The 20,161-nt window shown below is 45.8% G+C and overlaps 1 protein-coding gene and 1 non-coding gene across 5 annotated transcripts in view; both read left to right on the top strand.

Moving 5' to 3' along the window:
• Nucleotides 1–232: 232 nt before the first annotated feature.
• The window catches only part of PHC1 (polyhomeotic homolog 1), a 142,997-nt gene continuing 123,068 nt past the window's right edge, over nt 233–20,161 (top strand). Inside the window, exon 1 of one of the 4 annotated variants that reach the window (XM_063962090.1) lies at nt 233–309. In XM_063962090.1, coding sequence (XP_063818160.1) covers nt 258–309 — 52 coding nt within the window. In that variant the 5' untranslated portion in view covers nt 233–257. Of the gene's footprint in view, nt 310–838; nt 978–997; nt 1,018–20,161 lie in introns of those variants that run through there. The other 3 variants (XM_063962091.1, XM_063962092.1, XM_063962093.1) reach the window with 3 other exon arrangements.
• Nucleotides 7,174–7,288, top strand: LOC134899878 (U5 spliceosomal RNA). Its single transcript, XR_010173427.1, has one exon. It is a non-coding gene; the product is annotated as a U5 spliceosomal RNA (small nuclear RNA).

Genomic DNA, 20,161 nt, shown 5'->3' on the forward strand with positions numbered 1-20,161 from the left:
GTCATTGCGTCTCCCATGATGCGCACAGCGTCTATTCACTACAGAGAGTGACAGGAGCTTCCCAACTCTCCCCCCCACTGCCATAGGACACTGCAGTCCGTGGGTAGGACAACGGTACAGTCCCCAAAAACGAGACTGACCCGCGAAAATCGGTACAGTTAGGAGGTATGCAAATGAGTATGGCAGTCGGCCTACCCACCAACGAGATGGAATGGTTCCATGTGATCACATGATTAGCGCTATATTGCCAGCCAGAAATGCATGGAATGAGGAGTCTCTCAACAGACGGATCAATCCAGCTGCACGAGGGTGAGGAGGGGACAAAGACTAAGCAACCAATCAGCTTTAAGCTGCAATTTATCAAGTACATTCTATAAAATCATAGATGGTAGGTTACTATGGTTAGGTTTGCCTTAATATCTCTTTAATTCAGGACACCCATCATTTACACAGGCTCTGTGGGTGATAACCTGGGGAAACACAGGCTTGGATTCCGTCAACCCCAGATCATGTGTAAAGTAAACCATAAATGTGCAGGATTAGAGGTGTATTACAGCAAACTTAGCTATGTGCAACTTCTCCACTCATCCAACCCTCAGTGATAGACAACATGATATTCTCTGTACAGCGCTGCAGCGTATGTATGCGCAATATATGATACTTCATGTGTCACCGTCACATGTGGAAGCGCAGGGATAACGGATAGTACGGGCTACGGGGTATTATACTATTGAGGTAAAGTGTTCTAGTACACACACAACAGCTGCAGCACCAGCAGGGAAGGAAGAGATGGAAACCTCCCCCGTTCCCATGACAACAAGGTGCAAGGCGAAGAGAAGGAGGCGGAGGACGGCGGCGGGGGTCACGTGCTCCGGAAGTCGGGACGTCTGACAGGAAATGACGTGGGGGGCTGAGAGAAAGAGCCAGACAGAGAGGGAGACGCTGAGCTCGGAGTGAGCGGCGGGGAGAGGTCAAAGGTCAGCGCGGGACGGAGGGGTCTGGGGAGGTCAAGAAGGGGTCAGTGCGGGACCGGGAGCTCTGTGTGACTGGAGCGGGGAGGCTGGGGGTCCCCGGGTCCCTGCCAGTGTGTATGTGTGCTGGGGACACTGAGCTCCTCCCCCCCCCACTCCCTGTGTACACACATATAATGTGTATATATACTCTGTATAGTGTCCAGGCAGCGTGCATTACTGCCACTGCACCAGCCACACTGTGTGTGTAACTTTTACCAGCCTGTGCTGTTGCTGCTCTCCTGGGACTACAAGTCTCAGCATGGCCTGTCAGCTTCTAGCAGTCCTTCAGCTGCCTAGGACCACAGTCAACATATGGTCATACATACGTGGTGATCAGTGATTACATCTGTACTGTGTGTGTGTATATGTATATATATATATATATATATATATATATATATATATATATATATATATATATATGCGTTCAGAAAGAAAAGGCGTCACTCCAGGTCTTTAAAGTGGATAAAACTTCAAAGCTTGTATTCAAAACATAATCACGAAACCAACGTTTCTGGGCCCGCAGCTCCTTGACAAAGGTGCTGCGGGCCCCGAAACGTTGGTTTCGTGATTATGTTTTAAATACAAGCTTTGAAGTTTTATCCACTTTAAAGACCTGGAGTGACTCCTTTTCTTTCTGAACGCTTATCTACACCACCATTGGAGGGCACCCAGGCAATTATACAGAATTAGGACCAGGAGTGCCGGGCACCATTGTTGCTATATATATATATATATATATATATATATATATATATATATATATATATATATATATATATATACATACACACACACACACACACACACACACACAGCAATGCTCATGTGATCTCTTTTGCTTTGGTTTATCGGCTTTACTAGTATATGTTTTGTTTTCCCCATACATTCAGTAAATGCAAAACCAGTAGAAACAAATGCATTCCAGATCATCCCGGACACGCACATTCAGATAAACTGCAGCATGTTATAGAAAATACATTTTATGACCAAATGTATGCGTGCATGGCTGTAGTAATCTTGTATGTGCGTGTGGATTTAGTAATCATGGGACCAAATGTATGTGCTTGTGGATAAAGTTGTAGCATTTTGTGAAGTCTGGGTGCATTGACTCTTGTCTATTTACCTCCGTCCTATTTATTCATAAAGTGGAACCAAAATCATCATTCATAGGCTACGGTAATCTAGAGCACTTTTTTTTTTCTTTCTTCAATGTTGAGCCTTTTTTTTTTTTTTTTTTTTTTAGTCCATTTTTATGTTTACACAATATTTAAAAAAAAAAAAAAAAAAAAATATATATATATATATATATATATATATATATATATATATATATATATATATATATATATATATATATAGCTTAGAAATTAGCTGAACATCGCTCCGTGTGTAGGGGTGCCGGCAACAGCGATGTACGGTCTGTATCGCCGGTGCAGGTCGCTCATTTCGCCTGTCCGCTTCCCCCTGCCCAGCACATCACGCTGTAATGAGCAGTCTGTGCTAGATCGCTCAGCACACATCTCTGGGGGAAATCTCCCCGTCGGTACGGCCCTTAAAGGAACAATGGGGCAGATGTATTAACCTGGAGAAGGCATAAGGAAGTGATAAACCAGTGATATGAGCAAGGTGATAAAGGCACCAGCCAATCAGATCCTAACTGTTAATTTACATATTGGAGCTGATTGGCTGGTGCCTTTATCACCTTGCACATATCACTGGTTTATCACTTCCTTATGCCTTCTCCAGGTTAATACATCTGCCCAAAAGGGCCTGACTATAAGTAGTGAAAGAAGCAAGTCAGTGTGCACTTTGGTAAAACCATGCTGCACTGCCGATGTGGCAGATGTAAAATGTGCAGAGATATACATTTGGGAGGGGAGTGTCCAAAGTGAAGTGTAAAAATAAAACTGGCCATCATTTGTGGGCTACATGCAAAAGCAGACAGTATTTAGCCTGCATGCAAGAAAATAAAAACAAATATGGATTTGCATCCCTTGCAAACATGGTTTGTCCAGGTGCACAGTTACTTGCTCTTTCTTGCTTTATTCCCAATTCACAGTCAAGCCCCATGATTCTTTTACATGCATAATTGCTTAACATGTTGAAACAATTTGCTTTAGGATTTTGAATGGACACACACAAAATATATACATGAGCCCTTAATATATTTTATCTAAATGTATTCGTTGGGGGCGATTCAGTTGTTTCTTTTAGGCACCAGCCACTAGATGGCACTTGATGGCAGCAATTCAATTGTTCTGCTCTTCGGGTGCCATCACTGCTGGCTTCAACATTTCTGCTTGCCGCCTCCTGAGGTGGCGAGCTGTAAAGTGTAAAAGGTTGTCCAAACGGGACTTTTCACATTGCGGGCACTATTTTAGTGGGGCTTAGGCACTTGCGTGACTTAACCCGATGCTTTTATCATTATTTTTATTACCAGTTATTTATATAGCGCACACATATTCCGCAGAGCTTTACAGAGAATATTTGCCCATTCACCTCAGACCCTGCCCCAGTGGAGCTTACAATCTATATTCCCTACCACATGTACACGCACACACATTCACACTAGGGTTAATTTCTTTATCATCCACTAGGGGTCACTGGAGTACTCTTGGGATATGGACGGGCGTAGCCGAACAAGGGCACTGAATATTTAAATTTAGGACCCTCCCCCCCCCTCCATATCCCCGAGTACCTCAGTGTACGACCTCAGTGTTTTTTCGGTGCTCACAGCACGAACAAGGCTTGTGGTATATCCACACTTGGATTTTTATTTTTAAATTTTTACTTTTTATTTTTACACTTAGCACAAGTTTCTGGAAAAACATGGGTCCGGGATAGTGCCGCTGCATGGGCAGCGAATGGCGTGTCGGTCCTCACAAAGAGCACCCTCACAGCCACAGGCGCTACAAGGCAGCGCATGGCGTGTCGGTCCTCACAAAGAGCACCCTCACAGCCACAGGCAGATGTCTCCTACTGCAACTGGACGGAGATTACAAGCCCGTCACAGCCAGGAGGAGAGCTGAAAACTGGACGGTGCTTACAGTAAGAAGCCCCGTCACAGCCAGGATGGAAGCCCCGTCACAATCTGGACGGAGCTTACAGAAGTACGACACTACAAGGTATGGTGAGGGGGTCAGGGCGGTCAGCTCACGCTGCCGCCCTGCTGTGTGAGTGTTAACTGTACAGGGCGCCGCTGACGGGTCCCGCTGAAGCAATGAAGTTCCACCTGATAGTGGTTAGAATGAGAAAGGTTCTCCTTACATTATACGCGCAGAGCGGCCGCACGTCACTCAGACGCCGGCCGCTCTCACTGCTCTGAGGGCCCGCCACCACTACGCAGCGCCGACTCCTTGGCTGAACTAAGCAGAGCGGCCGCACGTCACTCAGACGCCGGCCGCTCTCACTGCTCTGATGCGGCACCGCTATGCCGCACTCTCCGGGCGCTCTCACTGCTCTGATGCGGCACCGCTATGCCGCACTCTCCGGGCGCTCTCACTGCTCTGATGCGGCACCGCTATGCCGCACTCTCCGGGCGCTCATCTAAACAGAGCGGCCGCACGTCACTCAGACGCCGGCCGCTCTCACTGCTCGGATGGCCCGGCACGCCGCCGACACTCTCCTGTGTACTAAAGAGCGGCCGCACGTCACTCAAGGACGCCGGCCACTCTCCCAGTGAAACACCGCAGACACAGGGAGACTGTGTACTGCTGAAAGAAGGAGCTTCCGGTCGGCTCCCCGGCGCTAGATACAGGCTCTCCTGCTCTCCCTGCACCCGATCCCCGTACGCTGCAGGTAACATGGGGATGCAGGGGGGGGGGGGGGGGAGGGGGAATAATACCCATAGCAGCAGCAAAGGCTGCATGGGTTCAAGCAGCGCAGCACTTTAAACAATGTACACTGTGTACTGTGATATACAGCACGTTTTATATATATATAATATATAATAAAGCTTTTGCTGGCATAACTGTCTATAATATCAGTATGAACTGATTATATGTGTAAACACTTTGTATATATATATAATATATATATGAGGCTTTGGCTGGCAATAGGTTATCAGTGGCATAACCTATTGCACGTTTAACCAAGTTTTCTGTTATTTTTGGTTAAGGTTGCAAAATAAATACACTGCAGGCAGTGCTCATATTATTTGACTAAATGCATATATTTTACTGTATCCTACAACTGGGTTATAACTGTATATAAGCATAGTAACTGTATAATAGGCTATTAAGCCTATATATATTAAAACTGCAGCAGGTAAACTGTACTGTGATTTTCTGTGAAAGCATGGCATGACGGCCATTTTAATCATTGCTGGTTTTCCAGTTATAATTCTAGACCATACACCTCTAATCCACAAGGAGGCGCAGGGGTGTTAGTGGGAATTTTTACTTCAGGATAATTCTAGAACATTCCTGCCCTACATCGTTAAGCCACCAGAAGGCGCAGGGGTGTTAGTAGGAATTTGGTTCGGGTTTCATGCCCATGTGAACTGCTTTTCACATAAAGAACAATTTAGTTTCCTAATAAATATGCTGTTCAGCAATATATATATAGAGATATATGCCATATAATAATGTTATTAAGGCGTGCAAGTGTCTGTCTGTTGCCTATTATGATGTCTGTCTACATAGCAAATAAGGCTCTAGTGCAGACTAAAAATGTTAACATTGGCAATTCAAATTAAAACAGCGGTAATCGGAGTCTCAGAATAACTCCGCCAGCGCTAACAAAAGACAGTCTTTCCAAAGTGACAATTTTCCTTTGGGTACCAGAGTGTTTATTTCACTAGTCTTATAATTTAATGCACGATTCTATGTCAAATCTCACACCGATAACTACAAGTGAGAAGTGTACATTAGTCCAGCATTCAGATAGTGCGGGGTTTTGGAAAACATTATAAAAACCACAGATACATTTGGGTCACTAGAATCTATGTATGGAACCATGCCGATCACTGTTAAAAGAAGCTGCAAAGTATATCTGTAAAGCTTCTGCTAACGCCGGTTATTTTCATTGTCGCTAGTTAAGTGCGACAAGACCAGAGCTTGTTTGCTCCTAAATTTGATATATGTGTAACGCCATTTTATCCCTTTAGGATATTCTGCCATTAGCGCATACAATACTTGTAACGGCGTTTTATTCCTTTATAAGAAACAGTCACGCCTTGTAACGACAGGACGTTACAGTCAGCAAGCCAGTGGTTTAATGACCTCTTTTACAATTGTGGAAGCGCGTCTTTACATGTTACATTTGCGAGGTTTCAGGACTTCAACTCATACATGTCTCAGCTATTTACAGCTTAAAGTACAAAACTGCCTCTGTCGAACGGTTTGGCAGGTTGTCATTTAGTCTTTGCTGGTTTATAAACCAGGCAGTAGTACGCCAACAGAGTCAGAGTTATTTATTCACCTCTGTTTTAGCAAGACCAAACAGCTCTGTCGCAATATCAAAAGTCATTTACTACAGTAGAAAATGGATTTTCTGCGGTTAGTATTTGCTTATTGGAGCCACAAAATTTGCATAATTGCATTTGATCTTGACAATGCGTATTTACCCAGTCCGGTATGTTCATCACAGGTTCTAGCGTTTGCAAATCGCCACAACCATTAACCATTTCATATCTACCGTTGCTTATCGCTTTGGGTATTTACCAAAGTGATGTTGGGATGATAGCTCATCTCACATAAGAACTCTGTCTCAACAAAGTTCCTCTAACTTGCGCTACTAAGGTATACTGCGGTAGCAGATCAAGTTCGAAAACAATCGCATCTAATTCCGTCTAAACGATGTCAATGCCTAGGTAAGATGATAAATACGGTAAATCAAAGACTTTTACCTACTACACCAGCAATAACAAATGTACGTCTAGTAATTAGTGCAAAACACGCACACTAGCGGTACATTGGTGTATTCACCTATTAAGAATAAAGATGTGTTTTCAATTTAGTTCACCACCCTTCACTCGCGTTTCCCACAGAGGGAAAAGGGTGCATATACTCTGGACGACAGTCGCAGAGGGTCAGGATTTGTAGTTAAAATCAGCGACAAAGGTTCTAAAACACGACAGATTGCTGTCGATAAAGGTCCTAGAACTCTGTGCATTTTACAATGCAATACATGATTCGCTTTCAGTCTGACCAGGTATATACTCTATTTTCTCTTCAGAACGAATAAATCTTTCGCCTTTTACTAAAGATTTCTGTGGAGAGGAACAACCATGAGTTTCAGGTAAATGTTTGATGCCTGTCTCACGCTGGCCTTAAGCAGTCAAACAAGGCAACGGCAGTTGCATACACAACAACCAGTGAGAACCAAGAAGCCGCATGGCAATGCGGCATGTGACTCAAATCCTCAATGGCTCAGAACACCATTATGTGAAAATGTCAAGAGATCATTACGTGAGTGGACATCTGTTAGACAGAGGATCTCACCCGTCAGAATTTGGATCCTGAAAACTGGACATTAAATCCAGAGGTGTTTCATAGGTGAGTCCACAGAAGGGGGTTACCCTCAAGTATACATGATGGCATCTCGCCACAATTACAAAAGCTCAGTATGTGTACAAAACAGATCACAAGGGCAGTGGCGGTGGAGTCTCTCACATTCATGTGGTCATTCATCATCGTGTATCTGGCTCCACCAGTTTCCGCTGCTCTCTCTGTTGTCAAAACGGCTCATAAGACAGTTGTCACAGTCATACTGGTGGTAGCTCATGGGTTTCGGAGAAGTTTGCTTCTCGAATTTTCAAGGAATACTTGCACACGATCTTGGCCCGCTCATAATACGTCCAACCTGTTACATCAGGGAACGTTAGTTTACCCATAGTTACCTATGTACCTATTATCTAGGTACCGCAGCTGCGGTTGACGGGGTGAGGGTGCAGACCGCCCTCTTAAGAAATTGAGCATTACAGTATCGGTTATACTAACCATGTTACGAAATAGTAAGCCGTTTAAGGCAGCTCATTTTTACAAAATTTCGTGTGCTTACATAGGTTGTAAACCTCAGAAGTTTCCAACATCATCCTTCAAGTAACCCGTATTCTGTTAAACGGGGTGGGATGGAAAACTGCGTTGATCTGCACGAAGAGTGCAGGTATCTGTGTGGTAAACTTATTTTCAAAGACGTTTGCCTCTATTGGCGTCTGTACGCATCTTTCTACAAGGTGTCATCAAAGTTCACACTCTATTTATCCCACCTACAGCGCCAGGCGACTTGAAGTTGGGTTCAGATTTCTTACAGTTTTCATATTTTGAACCCTTTCAACAAATGGGAATTAAGTTTCTCACTTTGGAAAACAATTTTCTTATAGCCTTGGCTTCGGCAAGGGTTTTGTTTTCATATTTGGGTGCCTTGTATTCCAAGCCACCGTATTTGAGTTTTCTCATGACAAAGCAGATCTTCGGACGAATCACGCTTTCGTATTCTTCACATCAATATACCAATAGGGGTTCCTGTGTGGACAGCACATTCTAGAATTCTGAATGTGGTACACGCATTACGCGTTTATATATGTCCCGAACGTCAACAGTATGTGATATAAATACGTTGTTTGTTCTCTATGATACTGCCAACTGGGGTTAGCCAGTTTCTTAGCAGACATTATCCAGTTGGGTAATAATAATGACTACAAGTCAGGTTTACTTTAAGGCTAAGTTACAATCGCCTACGTCAGTAATAGCTCATGCCACAGGTTCTGTGGGAATGTCAGACCCAGTGGGTCGTGGAGTGTCTAAAACGCGGCTATATAGCCTTCATGTGCACCATGTTTGTGCACGTTTACACGTTATAAATGGTGGCGCCATCAGCATTTAGCTTTGGGCTGCCTACTGTTACAAGTATCAAACAGCTCTCCCGCCCACGAGGGAAGCTTTGGTACGTCCCAAGAGTACTCCAGTGACCCCTAGTGGATGATAAAGAAAATAGGATTTTGGTACTTACCAGGTAAATCCTTTTCTTTGAATCCATAGGGGGCACTGGACGCCCACCCAGAGCAGTTTTACCTGGGTTGTGTTAAGCTCAAGGGAGCTTAGGGTAACAAGTTTTACTTCATTGATATTAAGCTCAAAGGAGCTTATGGTAACACATTTTCACCGATTGGTTCAAATTATAAAGTTCTATCGGTTATGGTGTCAACTGTTTAGTTGACAGTAAGGTTATGGGTCAACATTGTGTTGTCCGTTATGTTATAGGTATTCTCCATTGTCAACCTCTCTATATCGTTCCTGTTCGCTCAGTAAAAAACACTGAGGTCGTACACTGAGGTACTCGGGGATATGGAGGGGGGGGAGGGTCCTAAATTTAAATATTCAGTGCCCTTGTTCGGCTACGCCCGTCCATATCCCAAGAGTACTCCAGTGCCCCCTATGGATTCAAAGAAAAGGATTTACCTGGTAAGTACCAAAATCCTATTTTTGTTGGGAGCCAATTAACCTACCAGTATATTTTTGGATTGTGGGAGGAAACCGGAGTACCCGGAGAAAACCCACGCAAGCACTGGGAGAATATACAAACTCCGCACAGTTGGGGCCATGGTGGGAATTTGAGCACCCAAAAAGCATTTTTATTGCCCCCCCCCCCCCCCCCCCAAACACACACACACACACACACACACACACACACACACACACACACACACACACACACACCCACCCCCATTATATGCACTTTGGTTTATATCATTACTATTTCAGTGTTGTGAAGATACGCTGAGAATTAGTTTTAATCCTTTGTGCCAGTATTCTCTCCATTTATTACATTTCATTTTCAAAGTTCTACAGAGTGCTATTGCAAAAGCATTCCCTTATGTATAAGGTGTGTGCATTATCTACATCAACATGCATGTGTATTACTTTACAAGAGGTGATCTATTGTGAGTATTACTATTTTAATACTGAACATCTGATGAAAAATAAATGGCATAGTTTTGCCTAAAAGCTTACTCACACTGATTAGAACATGTAATCTTATGTGAAATTTGGGAAACACTCTCAAATGTTTGTACTGAAAGGTCTACCCATTCAAGCACAATATACCTTACTATATACCTCTTGTACATAATGTTTTGCTTTCAATTTTAAGCTCAGAAAACACTTAGGGGCTCATTTATAGTTGGACATTATTGCAATTTTCAGTTTTTTTCCAAGTGAAATGCATTATTTTGTTCTGTGCATTCACAGAAAAAGACCATGTACAGTACATCTCAGTACTTATGCTGACACAAACGAAGACCAGTCCTCATAAATATACTTAGTATTTTTATTAAAAAAATAAATCTCCGTTTTTGGACTATTTGCTTGATTACTTATATATCTATGCTTAGTGCACTACAATACAAAAATGTTGCCTCTTTTACCCCCTTTTAAGGGCCCTACACACTCGGCGATCACTCCTCCCCAACCCCCCCTTCCCCCAACCCCGTCACCCGGCGCCATAGCAATGCATGCTAATATGGACGTGATTGTCCATATTGGCCTGCATGCATAAGCGTCGGGGCACCAACGATTAACGAGTGCGGGGCCGCGCATCGTTAATCATTGGTGCCTACACACTGCACGATATGAACGAGTTCTTGTTCATTAATGAACGAGAACGTTCATATCGTGCAGTGATATCTGTCAGTGCGTAGAACCCATTACACTGAACTTTTGACTCTGGTCACAGCTTGGTGTAAAAGGGTCTTTGAAAAATAAACCGGGTCAAGTGACGAGGGAATCTGACTGGTAGCTACCAGGGTTGGACTCTGGTAACGATGCAGTATAAACAGCTCAACCCACGTTATCCGACTCGGGTTATGCTTAAAATCTGCTGATTGGCTGTGCATGCAGAGGTCCTTCTTAAGTGATGGTCTGTGAGTGACATGCAGGGTGTACCTGGGGGGATCCGGTCTCTAGGTCTACCACTATTGGTCGACATAGTTTCTAGGTCGACATGAGTTTCTCACATTTTTTTTTTCCATTTTTGAACTTTTTCATACTTTACGATCCACGTGGACTAGAATTGGGAACAGTAACCTGTGCCGAGCGCAGGGGACACGGTGCACTAATTGGGGTTCCCGGTCACTCTACAAAGAAAACGACACACACTTTTTTTTTTTTAAATCATGTTGATCTTTTTTCATGTCAACCTAGAGTCCCTGTCGACCTACTTACTGTCGACCAATAGTGATCGACCTAGATACTGTCAACCAAAGTCTAGTCTATACCTGGGTTCAGTAGATACTTCAACACTGGTAGTAACTGAAACTACCACTCCTGGCGCTGTTAAAAAATTGGTATACAGAAATATGGGATCCAGTCTCTAGGTCGACAGGTCAAAAGGTCGACATGAGTTTTTCACGAGTTTTTTTTCTTCCCTTTTGTTTTGAACCTTTTTATACTTCACAATCCACGTGGACTTCGATTGGAACGGTAATCTGTGCCGAGCGAAGCGAGACTCCTTGCCCGAATTATGGCGAGCGGACACAGTGCACTAATTGGGGTTCCCGGTCACTCTACGAAGAAAACGACACCAAAAAAAACTCATGTCGACCTAAAGACCCTGTCGACCTAGTTACTGTTACTATCTACTTTCCATACCACACCCCAGCAAGATATATATATATATAAAAAATGTGTCTAATTGCACTCTCATGAGCAATATGATCCACCTGAGCTGCATGTAATTAAGGATTTGGTAGGCATCCCTGATAGACAAAGGAAAAAACAAGTGTGTAATGACTGCGCTTGTGGATACCTATTTCACATAAGTTTTATATTGTATGTAAATGTAATGTTGTTTAATAAAACTAGTGGTCCTCTAAATGTATGATTTAATAAAAATATTTAAGAAGGCCTGCATAATATAATCAAATTTAATAAAACTCACATATACAAACAAGTCACAAGAAATAATATACAAGCTTTCAAAACAAATGTTAGCGTAAGTATTTGTTCTCCCTTTCACAGATATGTATATGAATAAAAATAATATTTCTTACATCCTAGAGGATGCTGGGGACTCCAAAAGGACCATGGGGTATAGACGGATCCGCAGGAGCTTGGGCACACTATAAAGACTTAAACTGGGTGTGAACGGGCTCCTCCCTCTATGCCCCTCCCCCAGACTCCAGTTAGACTTTATGCCCAGGAGTGATGGGTCACACACTAGGGGAGCTCTCCTGAGTTTCTCTGAAAGACTTTGTTAGGCTTTTTATTTTCAGGGAGACCTGCTGGCTACAGGCTCCCTGCAGTGTGGGAGTGAGGGGAGAGAAGCAGACCTACTTCTTCTTAGTTCAAAGGCTCTGCTTCTCGGCTACTGGACACCATTAGCTCCCGAGGGTTCGATCACTTGGTGCGCCTAGCTGCTTGTTCCCGGAGCCGCGCCGTCAATCCCCTCACAGAAGCCAGAAGTAAGAAGCCGGGTGAGTATTGGAAGAACAGAAGACTTCAGTGACGGTAGAAGACTTCAGTAACGGAGGTAACTCGCAGCGGTCACGCTGTGCTCCATGCTCCCACGCACCAACGCACTCACAGGGCGCTGGGGGGGAGCGCCCTGGGCAGCAAGTTACTGGTTTTCTTAATAAGGCTGACCTTTAAAAGCATTTCGGTGCCTGGGCACCGTATTTCATTCCCCCGCCGCCGCTTACACGGGTACAGGGCGCTGGGGGGGGGGGGGGGGGGAGCGTCCTGGGCAGCGACTTAGTTTGTTTTCAGGTGACAACTTGCGCTGCGGGGGCTCCGTGTACCTGACCCCCACCGGCGCGTTATAGCGCACTGTGCGCCATTTCTCCCCCTGCCGCCGGCTTCCATGGGTGCAGGGCGCCGGGGGGGGTGGGTGGCGGCGCCCTGGGCAGCATATATAGATTGTGTTTTGAGGGTCCAGGGCGCCGCAGGCGATGACCCGCTGCGGCCACACGGCGCGCCGGGACTCCCACACGCTGACGGTTGCCTGGGGTGCAGGGCGCACGGGGTGCCCTGAGCAGCATTGTTTCTGATGGTATGTAGTGTAGTGGTTTTACACTACGGGGCCTGACCATGATATATATAATAGGGTGAAGCTATAGCACACCGAGGGGGGGGGCTTAGCCTCACACAGTCAGCGCCATTTTCTTTATATCCCCGCCAAGAAGTTTGTAAGGCACAAACATGGGGGGAGGGGGGGGGGGGGGAGGAAGGTGTTTTAGTGTTATGTGGCACTTGTATAACACTAGTGGGGTTAGGAATGACCATGAAATCATTCCTGTGTGTACTTTCTGTGTGCCCCCTGTCAGATATACCCATTTTAGTACACTTGTGTCGACGGGCGTCAGTGTTCTGTTATAAACACCTATGGAGTTCCCTGTCGGCATCGCCGACGTCCGTGGGTACTCGCTACAACATAAAAGGTAATCTTATGAGGCACCATGCTATATGGGTGATCCTGTCGACACCGACTGTTGTCGCTGGGGTAAATGGACATGCTGTATCTGACTTATACCTGTGTATATACAGTTGTACGTTGCTTCTCTCGGACCGCTTGGGGTCGCAAGTCGGTAATTTTGCCTGGTGTCTAATCCCTGCTGTCGACGAATTCTGAGGTTTTCTGTCGACTATAATGTTTCCTGGTAGATCCACAACTGGGGCTTTTCAGTACATGGTCATACACGTTCAAACCACATTAATGTCACTGGGGACCAGAAGGCTCGGGACAATCCGATTTTATATATTTCTCTATCGTCCTAAGTGGATGCTGGGGTTCCTGAAAGGACCATGGGGAATAGCGGCTCCGCAGGAGACAGGGCACAAAAGTAAAGCTTTTACAGGTCAGGTGGTGTGTACTGGCTCCTCCCCCTATGACCCTCCTCCAGACTCCAGTTAGATTTTTGTGCCCGGCCGAGAAGGGTGCAATTCTAGGTGGCTCTCATAAAGAGCTGCTTAGAGAGTTTAGCTTAGGTTTTTTATTTTACAGTGATTCCTGCTGGCAACAGGATCACTGCAACGAGGGACAGAGGGGAGAAGAAGTGAACTCACCTGCGTGCAGGATGGATTGGCTTCTTGGCTACTGGACATGAAGCTCCAGAGGGACGATCACAGGTACAGCCTGGATGGTCACCGGAGCCACGCCGCCGGCCCCCTCACAGATGCTGAAGCAAGAAGAGGTCCAGAATCGGCGGCTGAAGACTCCTGCAGTCTTCTTAAGGTAGCGCACAGCACTGCAGCTGTGCGCCATTTTCCTCTCAGCACACTTCACACGGCAGTCACTGAGGGTGCAGGGCGCTGGGGGGGGGGCGCCCTGGGAGGCAAATGAAAACCTTTAAAAAGGCTAAAAATACCTCACATATAGCCCCAGAGGCTATATGGAGATATTTAACCCCTGCCTAAATGTACTAAATAGCGGGAGACGAGCCCGCCGAAAAAGGGGCGGGGCCTATCTCCTCAGCACACGGCGCCATTTTCTGTCACAGCTCCGCTGGTCAGGAAGGCTCCCAGGTCTCTCCCCTGCACTGCACTACAGAAACAGGGTATAACAGAGAGGGGGGGCAAAATAAATGGCAATATATTAATATAAAAGCAGCTATAAGGGAGCACTTAATCATAAGGCTATCCCTGTCATATATAGCGCTTTTTGGTGTGTGCTGGCAGACTCTCCCTCTGTCTCCCCAAAGGGCTAGTGGGTCCTGTCTTCGTATAGAGCATTCCCTGTGTGTCTGCTGTGTGTCGGTACGTGTGTGTCGACATGTATGAGGACGTTATTGGTGTGGAGGCGGAGCAATTGCCAAATATGAGGATGTCACCTCCTAGGGGGTCGACACCAGAATGGATGCCTTTATTTGTGGAATTACGGGATAGCGTCAACTCGCTTAAGCAGTCGTTTGCCGACATGAGGCGGCCGGACACTCAATTAGTGCCTGTCCAGGCGCCTCAAATACCGTCAGGGGCTGTAAAACGCCCCTTGCCTCAGTCGGTCGACACAGACCCAGACACAGGCACTGATTCCGGTGGTGAAGGTGACGAATTAACCGTATTTTCCAGTAGGGCCACACGTTATATGATTTTGGCAATAAAGGAGATGTTACATTTAGCTGATACTACAGGTACCACTAAACAGGGTATTATGTGGGGTGTGAAAAAACTACCAGTAGTTTTTACCGAATCAGAAGAATTAAATGACGTGTGTGATGAAGCGTGGGGTGCCCCGATAAAAAAACTGCTAATTTCAAAGAAGTTATTGGCTTTATACCCTTTCCCGCCAGAGGTTAGGGAGCGCTGGGAAACACCTCCTAGGGTGGACAAAGCGCTAACACGCTTATCAAAACAAGTGGCGTTACCCTCTCCTGAGACGGCCGCACTTAAAGATCCATCAGATAGGAGGATGGAAAATATCCAAAAAGGTATATACACACATGCAGGTGTTATACTACGACCAGATATTGCGACTGCCTGGATGTGCAGTGCTGGGGTAGTTTGGTCAGAGTCCCTGATCGAAAATATTGATACCCTGGACAGGGACAATATTTTACTGTCGTTAGAACAAATAAAGGATGCATTTCTTTATATGCGTGATGCACAGAGAGATATCTGCACACTGGCATCACGGGTAAGTGCTATGTCCATTTCGGCCAGAAGAGCTTTATGGACACGACAGTGGACAGGCGATGCGTAGAGGAGTTATTTGGGGTCGGTCTATCGGATTTGGTGGCCACGGCTACGGCCGGGAAATCCACCTTTCTACCTCAAGTCACTCCCCAACAGAAAAAGGCACCGACCTTTCAACCGCAGCCCTTTCGTTCCTTTAAAAATAAGAGAGCAAAGGGCTATTCATATCTGCCACGAGGCAGAGGACGAGGGAAGAGACAGCAACAGGCAGCTCCTTCCCAGGAACAGAAGCCCTCCCCGGCTTCTACAAAAGCCTCAGCATGACGCTGGGGCTTCGCAAGCGGACTCGGGGGCGGTAGGCGGTCGTCTCAAGAATTACAGCGCGCAGTGGGCTCACTCGCAGGTAAATCCCTGGATCCTGCAGATAATATCTCAGGGGTACAGGTTGAAATTAGAGACAGAGCCACCTCGCCGTTTCCTGAAGTCTGCTTTACCAACGTCCCCCTCAGAAAGGGAGACGGTTTTGGAAGCCATTCACAAGCTGTATTCTCAGCAGGTGATAGTCAAGGTACCTCTTCTACAACAAGGGAAGGGGTATTATTCCACTCTTTTTGTGGTACCGAAGCCGGATGGCTCGGTAAGGCCTATTCTAAATCTGAAGTCCTTGAACCTGTACATAAAGAAGTTCAAGTTCAAGATGGAGTCACTCAGAGCAGTGATAGCGAACCTGGAAGAAGGGGACTTTATGGTATCCTTGGACATCAAGGATGCGTATCTCCACGTTCCAATTACCCCTCACACCAGGGGTACCTCAGGTTCGTTGTACAAAACTGTCACTATCAGTTTCAGACGCTGCCGTTTGGTTTGTCCACGGCATCTCGGGTCTTTACAAAGGTAATGGCCGAGATAATATTTCTTCTTCGAAGAAAAGGCGTATTAATTATCCCATACTTGGACGATCTCCTAATAAGGGCAAGGTCCAGAGAACAGCTAGAGATGGGTTTAGCACTATCTCAAGAGGTGCTAAAGCAGCACGGATGGATTCTGAATATTCCAAAATCCCAATTAATGCCGACAACTCGTCTGCTGTTCCTGGGGATGATTCTGGACACAGTTCAGAAAAAGGTTTTTCTTCCCGAAGAAAAAGCCAAGGAGTTATCTGACCTGGTCAGGAACCTCCTAAAACCAGGAAAGGTGTCTGTACATCAATGCACAAGAGTCCTGGGAAAAAATGGTAGCTTCTTACGAAGCAATCCCTTTCGGCAGATTCCATGCAAAGGGATCTGTTGGACAAATGGTCAGGGTCGCATCTTCAGATGCACCTGCGGATAACCCTGTCGCCGAGGACAAGGGTATCCCTTCTGTGGTGGTTGCAGGAGGCTCATCTATTGGAGGGCCGCAGATTCGGCATGCAGGATTGGATCCTGGTGACCACGGATGCCAGCCTGAGAGGCTGGGGAGCAGTCACACAGGGAAGAAATTTCCAGGGAGTGTGGTCGAGCCTGAAAAAGTCTCTTCACATAAGCATTCTGGAACTAAGAGCAATCTACAATGCTCTAAGCCAGGCGAATCCTCTGCTTCAAGGAAGACCGGTGTTGATCCAGTCGGACAACATCACGGCAGTCGCCCATGTAAACAGACAGGGCGGCACAAGAAGCAGGAGGGCAATGGCAGAAGCTGCCAGGATCCTTCGCTGGGCGGAGAATCACGTGATAGCACTGTCAGCAGTATTCATCCCGGGCGTGGACAACTGGGAAGCAGACTTCCTCAGCAGACACGACCTTCACCCGGGAGAGTGGGGACTTCATCCAGAAGTTTTCCACATGCTATTAAACCGTTGGGTAAAACCAATGGTGGACATGATGGCGTCTCGCCTCAACAAGACACTGGACAGGTATTGCGCCAGGTCAAGAGATCCGCAGGCAATAGCTGTGGACGCGCTGGTAACACATTGGGTGTACCAGTCGGTATAGGTGTTTCCTCCTCTGCCTCTCATACCAAAGGTATTGAGGATTATACGGCAAAGAGGAGTAAGACTAGTGGCTCCGGATTGGCCAAGAAGGACTTGGTACCCGGAACTTCAAGAGATGGTCACGGACGATCCGTGGCCTCTACTTCTGAGAAGGGACCTGCTTCAGCAGGGTCCTTGTCTTTTTCAAGACTTACCGCGGCTGCGTTTGACGGCATGGCGTTTGAATGCCAGATCCTAAAAGGAAAAGGCATTCCAGAAGAAGTCATTCCTACCTTGATAAAGGCAAGGAAGGAAGTCACCGCGAAGCATTATCGCCGTATTTGGCGAAAATATGTTGCGTGGTGCGAGCAGCGGAGTGCTCCGATGGAGGAATTTCAACTGGGTCGTTTTCCTACATTTCCTGCAATCAGGATTGTCTATGGGTCTCAAATTGGGATCTATTAAGGTTCAAATTTCGGCCCTATCAATATTCTTCCAAAAAGAATTGGCCTCAGTCCCTGAGGTCCAGATTTTTATCAAAGGAGTACTGCATATACAGCCTCCTGTGGTGCCTAAGGTGGCACCGTGGGATCTAAATGTAGTTTTAGATTTCCTCAAATCCAATTGGTTTGAACCACTAAAGAATGTGGATTTGAAATATCTCACATGGAAAGTGACTATGTTACTGGCCCTGGCTTCGGCCGGGAGAGTATCTGAACTGGCGGCTTTGTCTTATAAAAGCACTTATTTAATTTTCCATTCGACATAGGGCAGAGCTGCGGACGCGTCCGCATTTTCTCCCTAAGGTGGTATCAGCGTTTCACCTGAACCAGCCTCTTGTAGTGCCTGCGGCTACAGACGACTTGAAGGACTCCAAGTTGTTGGACGTTGTCAGAGCCTTAAAAATATACATTTAAAGGACGGCTGGAGTCAGAAAATCTGACTCGCTGTTTATACTGTATGCACCCAACAAGTTGGGTGCACCTGCTTCTAAGCAGTCGATTGCTCGTTGGATTTGTAACAAAATTCAACTTGTACATTCTGTGGCAGGCCTGCCACAGCCTAAATCTGTTAAGGCCCATTCCGCAAGGAAGGTGGGCTCATCTTGGGCGGCTGCCCGAGGGGTCTCGGCATTACAACTCTGCCGAGCAGCTACGTGGTCAGGGGAGAACACGTTTGTAAATTTTTACAAATTTGATACCCTGGCAAAGGAGGACCTGGAGTTCTCTCATTCGGTGCTGCAGAGTCATCCGCACTCTCCCGCCCGTTTGGGAGCTTTGGTATAATCCCCATGGTCCTTTCAGGAACCCCAGCATCCACTTAGGACGATAGAGAAAATAAGAATTTACTTACCGATAATTCTATTTCTCGGAGTCCGTAGTGGATGCTGGGCGCCCATCCCAAGTGCGGATTATCTGCAATACTTGTACATAGTTATTGTTAACTAATTCGGGTTATTGTTTAGGAAGCCATCTTTCAGAGGCTCCTCTGTTATCATACTGTTAACTGGGTTTAGATCACAAGTTGTACGGTGTGATTGGTGTGGCTGGTATGAGTCTTACCCGGGATTCAAAATCCTCCCTTATTGTGTACGCTCGTCCGGGCACAGTACCTAACTGGAGTCTGGAGGAGGGTCATAGGGGGAGGAGCCAGTACACACCACCTGACCTGTAAAAGCTTTACTTTTGTGCCCTGTCTCCTGCGGAGCCGCTATTCCCCATGGTCCTTTCAGGAACCCCAGCATCCACTACGGACTCCGAGAAATAGAATTATCGGTAAGTAAATTCTTATTATATATATATATATATATATATATATATATATATATATATATATATATATATATATATATATATATATATATATATATATATATAATTTAGGATATGTGGCTATATGTGTATTACAATATGTAAATTTATATTATGATTTATGATTGAATACTGAATTAATAGTATTTCTTCGCATGTGCTGATCGCTCTATTGAGGAAGCTCTCGGTCGGCCGTGACTCACACCCTCTCCAGAAGTCCGAAGGTTTTTTCCTGTTCCACCACGGATGGAATATTGTGAAAGTCAACGATTGGTCGACATGGGGCCCTGTCTCAAAGGATCATATACAGGAAAGCTAAGTGATATAATTATTTTCTATGCTGTGAGAGTTTTCCGTTACAGGCACATGTGGGAGTGTTTGTGTTCGGTAAGTCATAAAATAGATTTACCCTAATGAGTGAGAGGAGGTTCCTTATGTTGGATCTTCTCTATAATTTGCAGCAGATTGCCGTACGTATACAGGTAGTATGGCCAGGGGACGGCTGAGGCTGATTCCGAGAGTTACTGGACTTGTTCCCTGGGACGGTGTTCCGCTGGTTGGGGGGATGCCTCAGTTCAGCCGATCTTGGTGGATATTCCTGGTATGTCTAACTTCGGGAGTTAGGTTCCCTGGCAACAGGTGGTGACGCATTCTTTTGGGGGATGCAGTCATTTTTATCGGTTAAATACAGTTTTTGTTTCCCTTTTTGTACAGCCTGTGAAGGGTGAAAAGGTAAGAGTTCTGCAGCCTTGTTAGGTTCGCAGAAGATGTCTTTTCTGTTCCTACCACATACGACACATTGTCGCACGGTCTATA

Source organism: Pseudophryne corroboree, chromosome 3, assembly GCF_028390025.1.
Source record: "Pseudophryne corroboree isolate aPseCor3 chromosome 3, aPseCor3.hap2, whole genome shotgun sequence".
In the NCBI taxonomy this organism is placed as follows: domain Eukaryota; kingdom Metazoa; phylum Chordata; class Amphibia; order Anura; family Myobatrachidae; genus Pseudophryne; species Pseudophryne corroboree.